General features: G+C 40.4%; 1 protein-coding gene across 1 annotated transcript; it reads left to right on the top strand.

The window, feature by feature from the left end:
* Positions 1-3,957: 3,957 nt before the first annotated feature.
* LOC311045947 (beta-1,3-galactosyltransferase 2-like) lies at positions 3,958-5,016 on the top strand (the record flags this gene model as incomplete). The annotated part of the gene is made up of 1 exon (XM_084058019.1): positions 3,958-5,016. The coding sequence occupies one exon, from the start codon at positions 3,958-3,960 to the stop codon at positions 5,014-5,016; it is 1,059 nt and encodes a 352-aa protein (XP_083914145.1).
* Positions 5,017-8,777: the final 3,761 nt, after the last annotated feature.

Below are 8,777 nucleotides of genomic sequence, written 5' to 3'. Positions count from 1 at the left end.
ATAGTCCATTTTGCATAGCTGTTTGTTCACCGGTGGTGGCGGTGGGTCATGCTACTGTCTGTTTGTTTTCCTACCGTGGGACAGCGTGACGTCACAGCACAGCTGTGCCATACTGTAGGTCTAATCAGGTGTGGACTGCAGTGCGGAGTGATTTATTAATGTGATTAGGCCCGTGCTATCATGCTGGTTTGAAGCACGGCTGGATAGCTATTTCAACCAATCAGATTGCTTGGTCGGAACTACCTGTTGTATAATTTTCTTTCACAGAGCCCCTTGCTCAAACAAATTTGGAGCTATGCTTTGCTGCCATCTAGAGGACATTTTCCAGATTGCTCAAAGTACTACATTTTGGGGTAAATAGTAGGCTATATAATGTAAATGTCTTTTTTTTATTAGTATAGCATGACTTTTTTTATGACAAAGTGACCACTGTCTGTGGTCAAATGCACACATTTGATGACTCCGATACTCATGCATTAATGCGAAGTAAAGAAACTTCCTCTGATGACTGAGAATGTCAATGCAGTACATGATCAGACAAGAACAGTATTTCGACAACTACATAGAGAGGGATGTTATAGTAGGGTTGCAGTGCATAAACCCCTCATTACAAAGTCAAATGCACATTTCACAGTTCAGTTGTTCGAAAACCATCTAAGCACTGGTCTACAGAGATGTGGAAAGAATGATATGTTCAGAAGAGTTATCTTTCACTATATTCTTCACAAGTGGGTGAGTCTATGAGTGGTTTACACAGAAGAACAGGCCTGAATTATTGACTCCTACAGTGAGGGGACATTTCCTCCTATGGTTTGGGTCAGAGTGCTCATATTGTGTATATTGGCTCACTGGAAACACTTCAGCTGCACCAGTGGGTCTAAAATTCAGGTCCAAATGGCCCCTTACGGATGTGTAACTCTGAGAGTGTACAAATGGTTCCATTTGTACACTCTCAGAGTTATGGGGGTCGTGGAAATTGTAAAAGTCTGAGAACTACTGTGCTACACTAAATTGAACAGAGCCTTCATTAGTATCATTGGTAACACCTGTGAAGGAAGTGATAATATTGCTGCTGTGCATAGAACCTATTGCTCAAATCAGAGAGAATTTAGGAGACTGCATTTGAAAGCTTAGTTGTCTCAACCCATGTTTTGAACTTTAAGCCTTGTACTGTAAGTAAATCTATAATTGAGAGAGTAATGAGTCATCATAGTTCCACACTATTGTTTGCTGTGTTATTTACAAGATGGTTTGGCCACCATCGAATGGTTGCATATATTATGTGTCTTAGAGAATTCTAATTGAAGACTTTTAAATGATGATGCAGTTTTCAAGTGACACTGTTGTAACTTTACAATCTATAACCTATGTCTGAAATTAGAGTTTCGTGGCCGTTGATGTTGATGCTATCAGGGCTCTTTGCCACACCTTAGCTTTACCTGAATTGACACAACAAACTTGTCAAGAATGTACCGGTGCATGACATGTATATTTGTGAATTTCCACATACTGTAGATATCAATAAATACATGTGTACATATGTATGGTGATACAGGTGAAGTGGGACACTTAACATTTTCTCCTGTATTTGCTATTTATGTGTATTGTGGTATGGGGAAGGCCCAATACAAGTCATACTAATCGGTCACTCCCACAAACGTTCAGGAAGAGACAGACTCTGTCATGACAGGCTGGGCATTTCATCTTAATAATTTACAAAGGTTTTGGCCTCAAAATATACCTAAAGTATCTAAACTAAAAGTACTCATTATGCAGAATGTCCCGTTTCACAAGGTATATATAAAATGTATTCAAATCTTTTGAAAATAGCAGATATACAAGCTCACAACACGTTGCGATCTTGTAGATCAGTTATTTTCAAATAATACGTTTGAATCGGGCTGAAGTGGTTAATGTGTGTTTTATAATAATCAAATCTACAAAGTAACAAGTAACTAAAGTTTTCAATTAATTGTAGTGGAGTAAAAAGTACAATATTTCCCTCTGGGATGCAGTGTAGTGGAGTAGAAGTAAAAGTATTTAAATGTGTAAATACTCCAGTAAAGTAAAAGTACCTCACAATTGTACTTAAGTACAGTACTTGAGTAAATGTACTTAGTTACTTTCCACCACTGCAACTTGATGGCACCCATAGGTCAAGATGATTTGAGGAAAACTATTGTTTTGGCTCAGTAGCCCTAGCAACAAGGTATGTGTTCATTATACTAAACATGTGTCACTGCCACTGGAATACTAAACATCCATTGCTGTGGAAAACACATCACAAAGGCAACTACGCAAATGACAATAATATGTATGTTTACATAATGTCTGAAATAGTATATTGCATATGCCACATACTGTATTACCATAATAAAAAAAGCATAGGCTTTGGTCTGCAAAGGTTTGGTGCACTATCAATTTAGGCTACATAAATATTGTACTTTTACTCCACTACAATTATTTGAAAACCACCATTTGTGATCTTGTTTTAGGTTTATTTTCATGCTGTGTTCCCTATGTATGTAATGTATGTATGTACATAATCTATGTAATGTATGTTAGGGACCAGTCGAAATTTACAGAAGGGATTCCCTGGAGGAAAATAGGGGAGGGTCATGCCTTTCTAATTTTAGTCCAAGGGAGGGTCAGCTAATTTGACTTTGAATCCAAGGGAGGGTCATGCAATTTTGAATTGATAAAATAGTCAGTTTTTTATATACCTTTTTAGTACAACAGAACAGTGGTCAATGACCCCTCTCTATTTCAAAGGATACAAAGGATTCACCCTAGAGCCTAGGGTCTGCCTGACGTTTCTTCCAGTTAAGCGTTAAGCGAGTTTTTCGTTGCCACTGTAGCAAAATTGCTTGCTCAGGGTGGGATGTCGGGTCTCTTCTCTACATGTAAAGTGTCTTGAGACAACTTGTTGTGATTTGACACTATAATAAAATTGAATTGAATTGAAATTAGGCTTGGTATACTGTACATTCCTATATAATAGCCTATTATCTGTACCATGAAATTATAAACCGGTTTCTGCATAAACCTATTATTAATAGGTTTATGCAGAAACCGGTTTATAATTTCATGGTACAGCAAGTACATGACGCAAACTTGCGTGCAAAATGCACATGCAACGGCCACGTGAATGGCAATGACGTGTTAACTTACATTTCTTTAATAAGACTTTCAGAGTCTCTCTCTCTCTCTCTCTCTCTCAGTGGCTCTAACAAGGGGTTAAATTCATTCTCCTGCTATGCCACAAAAATGTGGAACGTCCTGCCAACAGTCGTAAGGATAAAAGCTTGCTGCTTGCTTACAGAGGAATCAAACTAAACTGAATCATAACTCACCGCCCATAATAGAGGACCTTCCTATCATAGGAGGGTACATTCACAACTCGCAGAATTAGATAGATCTCTAGATTAGAGAGCTGCCGTCACATTACTTCCACGCTTTATGCAGCTGTGAGAAGCTGCTTGCGACTTCCCTGACCAATGTGACTGAGGTTTTTGTTTTAGGCTACACTGGCCACCCATCAATGATAGCGACTATAGCAAGTTAACACTAACAGACATTACCGAAGGCAGGTTTGTAACATTGGCACATTACTGCATGCATGGCCATAGAAGAGCAGTTTTCTTCTAGCATTAGCTTAGGTCACTTTCTGTATATCTGGATCGACCTGTTTTTGTGCACCTTCTTCGCATGTCTTCAAAGTAGTTGCAATTCCATTGGTGATTCTAGCACCGCATGCCTTGCATACGATTCTTGTATGGTTGCATTCCACCTCATAATCCAAAGACCCTCAGCTTGGGGGTGTGGTCAGTATGCCCGCCCCTACAAAAACAACTTCTTCTTTCTGACGGTTTGAGGTTGAGAAGCTGCTTGCGACTTCCCTGACCAATGTGACTGAGGTCCAAGTGGATTAAAGGTCCCACAGAGCCTCTGGACACCATGCAGTGGAGGACGCATCTCCTGTTTCTCCTCTTACTCCTGGGGGTCATGGTCTTTCTGGTCCATCGGCCGTGGTGGAGAGAGCTTCCCGTGGAACTTTATAATAATATCGGATTCTGGCAAGATGCGGATGACTCCTCTCCTCAGGGGGAGACAGGTCTGGAGAACTCTCTGGCAGCTAAAGCCATCCAAAGTGAAGAGGGCGGCCTAAGTGGCATGCTGTCCCCCGGGTCGTACTCCTACATCATCAACGAGGCAAACAAATGCCCAGAGGGGAAAGCACAACCATTCCTGGTGTTGCTGATAAGCACCCGTGTCTCTGAGGTAGAGGCACGGGACGCCATACGGCAGACGTGGGGCAATGAGAGCCTCGCTCCAGGCCTAGGAATCATCCGGCTGTTCCTGCTGGGGGCGAGTGAAGGCGAGCTGGGACGCCTACATCAGATGAACGTGGAGTCCGAGAGCCAGAAGCACCACGATATCCTTCAGAAGGACTTCTTGGATACCTACAACAACCTGACTATAAAGACACTGATGGGGATGAACTGGGTGGCCATGCATTGTCCACAGGCCAGATTTGTAATGAAAACTGACGGTGACATGTTTGTCAACACCAATTACCTCATCCACAAGCTGCTCAGACCCGAACTGAATCCTAATCCTAAGAACTACTTCACAGGATGTATCGTGAGAGGCGAATTACCGATCAGAGACAAAAACCATAAGAATTACTTGTCCCCGGAGGAGTACCCGGGTGAGGAGTACCCCGCCTGGCCCTCCGGTTCAGGTTACGTGTTCTCCGGAGACATGGCGGCGAAAATCTACCGAGCCTCTCTGAGCATTCCCCGGCTGCATTTGGACGATGTGTACGTGGGGATCTGCCTGGCCGAGCTACGGATCGAGCCCACACCGCCGCCCAACGAGTTGCTGTTCAACCGCCGGCGAGTGGAATACTCCAGCTGCAAGTACAGCAACCTGATCACGTCCCACGGGTTTCAACCCAGTGAGCTGCTCAAGTACTGGCACGATCTGCAGAACAGCGCCTGTATCAACGCCTAGGGCTGGGGACAAAACTGCTTCACCTCGGTTATGATGTGTACTGTGGGCGCAATTATTAAAATTTGATTTTATTATGATTATGATTGAAGTTGAGCGGATAGGGTGAGTTGACCATATACACAATAGTTGTTTAGTTAAAGCAGCAATGTGTAACTTTCCTCTTCTACCCTGGATTTCAACTGGTTTTAGTGCTGGATTTTTTACCATTGATTGAGCTAATAGAACCTGCCTGCTTGCTCAGGGTATAAATTGAATCTTGACCATCAGGTCAAATTTGGGTCAGATCCTGTGTTTAGGTGAGACATGACCTTTGACACAATCTAAATGTCTCAATAGAAGAGCAGGGAGACAAAATACAACCACCCCAATTATATAAGTTATGTTGTATTAACATACTCAACCATACAGATTGGACAAAATGTAAATGTATTCATTAAAAAAAACTTACCCAGTGAGGCTTTAATATCACTAGGGCTGACTTAGTGATAATAAAGAAGTGAATGAAAGCAGCCTGTAACTGCAAGTTCTTGTTTGCTGATGAAACTGTTTGTTTTGTGAACTTGGTGAAAATTAAAATGTGGTTCACTTTTTATTGCTCTAAATATGATGATATAAGAGAGGTATTTGTTAGTAAGATGTATTCTATTTGTGGTGATTTCCTTGAGTTTATGAAAAACTGTGTTATATGTTTTGTTAAAGGAGATTTTGTTGTGGCAGATTGTATTTGTCAAGCTTGGGAGAAAAGACAGAACAGTCTGTGTAATTCTGAGATGTAATTGAATGTATTATGTGAATATATTGTAAACATGCTGTAAGCTTAAAATGGTGTCTTATAAACCCAAGAGGGTCTTATTGTGTGCAGGACACGGAAATACAATTATCTATCTATCTATCTAAAAATGACAATCAAAACGGCAATCCTGGTCTCGGGCGAGGAGAAAATACAAGTTGTGGAAGCTCTCAGATCTGAACCCAGTCAAATCCGTATTTGGCTTTCTGATATCAAACTGTCATTACACCTTGGTAAGACAGAATCCATTCTTTTTGGGTCCAAACGTTAAATGATTTCAAGGTCAGAGTTGACAATATAGTAATCTCAAGCAAAGAAGAGGTTACCTATTTGGGCTGGACATTATTCTTGACAACAAACTAATAGGATCAAAAGTAAATAAAACATTATTAATTGCATAAAAGTGATCAAAAAAGTCAATCAAATAACACGATTTGTGGGCAGAATTTTCTCTTTTGTCAACAAAAGTGCTCTTGACAGAGTCCTCATTCAATGCCACTTTTACTATGTTTGCACCTCTTGGTTCTCCAACATCTCAATGTCACTAAAACTAAGCTTCAGACCTCCCAAAACAAACTGATTCAACTACTTCTGGGGAATACCAAAACGCTCGCCCCAAAACACAGTCGCCCTGGGGCAAATCCGACGGTATTCACCTGGTATTCCTAAACGTAACCTCAGTAAAACTATGCCTAAACCCAGTGGTGTACTGCACCTGGGCACTTGATGTGCATGCACTACCCTTCCTCTGCAATTGCAATCGAGATTGTCATTGCATTACTTAAGTGTTTTCATTATCATTATTGTAATGTTATCTATTGTAATACATTTGTACTAAAAGACATTTAGTTGCAATTCTTCATTATCTCACCACCAAGGAAATATTTAATTTCCACAACACAGGCTTGCAGCAGCTTGTAGCACTGCCACATGTTTAAAATGGGATTTATTTCATTATGGCATTTAAAAGAATATGCCTATGAATTAAAGTTGTCCTGAAATAGACTTCCAGTATAGGCGTGGCTAAGCAGATGGCTGCTCTCAGCCCTCTCCGGTCAATATAATACTGGAGATAAAAGATTCAATTGCAGTAAAAAAAATAAAAATAATAATGAGTGAGAGGAGACAGTTAAAAATATATGAGGGGACATCACGGAAAGCAACGGAATGGACGAAGTAAGACTAAAGAACTAAAGAAATAATGTATCTTAAAAGTGAGCTGAAGAGTGGGAGTTATGCACTTTCAAAGAATAATTCAAAAAAGAACTGATGGCAGACCTTAAAGATTTCAGACAAGAAATAAATACAACATTTGACGATTTACACTACACAGTTGCGCTGACCTGTGACCTGTTTTACATGTCATTAAAAGTTATAAGGTTGTAGATCAGCAGTCCTACTCTGACATTACATCATGGTCACAATCTTCTCAAACTGTCTTAAAACCAATAACATCAATATACAAACAGGCTATAAAAGTCATGGATCAGAAACCGATGAGATGGCACCATTGTGGTATTTTAAGAAAACACAACCTTTTTACCTTTGAAAATGTTGTGGCTTTTTGTACTATCAAATTGGTTTTTACATTTTTACATAATCATGTTTCACCTCTGTTTTCTGGACTGGTTGATAGGCGTCAGAGCTCTGGTAGAGCAACCATACGTGCATCAACTCATGGTGATTGTATTGTACCTAAGAGCAAAAACACCTTCGGGCAGTCTGCCTTCTCAGTAAAGGGGGTAAACCTCTGGAACTCTTTGCCTACGGTTCTAAAACTAGAGTCGGATGGTAATGTGTTTAACAGAGAACTCAAATTATGGTTGAAATCAAATCAAATGTGCTCACACGTATAGTTGCTGATTGGTTATCTGAATGATTATGTCTTCTTTTGTTTGGTTAATGTATTGGGTCTAAATATTGATTTTGATGATGTTAATTATTAGTGCATGTATGTATGTGTGCATGTGTATGTATGTATATATGTATATACATGTACAGATAGATATATATATTCTTTTTTTGTACTTGATTGGGTTTTAGATTGGTATTACTGTATTTTAGAAAAGCTTCCTGTGGACAGGTGTTGAAAATTAGCACTCGTGCTATATACACTGTAAACAATGCATCTGGTTTTGTCCAATGTAATTGTGATGTCCATATCAAATAAATAAAACATAACATAACATAACATAACAGTTGATAAATAAGCCCCCTGAATTTATTGTTTCAAAAGATCCTTATTTTTTCATGTTCTGTTTGCATAATAGGAGTGGCAGGGTGTACAGGTCCTGTACACCCTTTGTAAACTACTTTGGTGTTGACTCTAGTTGTATTGATTGGATCCTCCCCAATAGAAGACGGTGAGGCTGATTGAGAGCATGTCATGTGAGCTCTGTTTATCTACTGTGTTCTGTCATTACTTATTTATATTATATATGACTGTCAGGGCCAGTTTCATAACCGATATATACTGAAGATTGACAATTGACCATGACGATGAGTGGGGTGCAGCGCGGGGGGAAAAATTACGCTTCACCGGCGTGTTTCACTGTTTTAGCGCTCCTTCAGCAGCCGCTGCTTCTAAATGTCTTCGCTTTTCGCCGATAGTTCTGTCTTCTTTCACTTTCTCCACACCGTTTGGTGCCCCCCCACTCCCCCCCAAGGCTGGTGCCCTGTGCTTCAGCACTTAAAGCCCTTCCGTTAAGCCGGGGCTGGCTTTTACAAATCCTACACAGACTCAATTTGCTGTGTCCCTAAACTGTTGACATGGCAGTCTAAATATCATATCCCAGAATGCACTGGTTAAAATTGACAGAGAGAGAGAGAGAGAGAGAGAGAGAGAGAGAGAGAGAGAGAGAGAGAGAGAGAGAGAGAGAGAGAGAGAGAGAGAGAGAGAGAGACACAGAGACAGACACACAGAGACAGAGAGAGAGAGAGAGAGAGAGAGAGAGAGAGAGACACACAGAGA

The sequence above is a fragment of the Gymnoscopelus microlampas genome, assembly GCF_963454915.1.
Source record: "Gymnoscopelus microlampas genome assembly, chromosome: 5".
NCBI lineage: Eukaryota > Metazoa > Chordata > Actinopteri > Myctophiformes > Myctophidae > Gymnoscopelus > Gymnoscopelus microlampas.
Note: the sequence above shows the minus strand (reverse complement) of the source record. Positions and strands in the feature narration are given on the sequence as shown.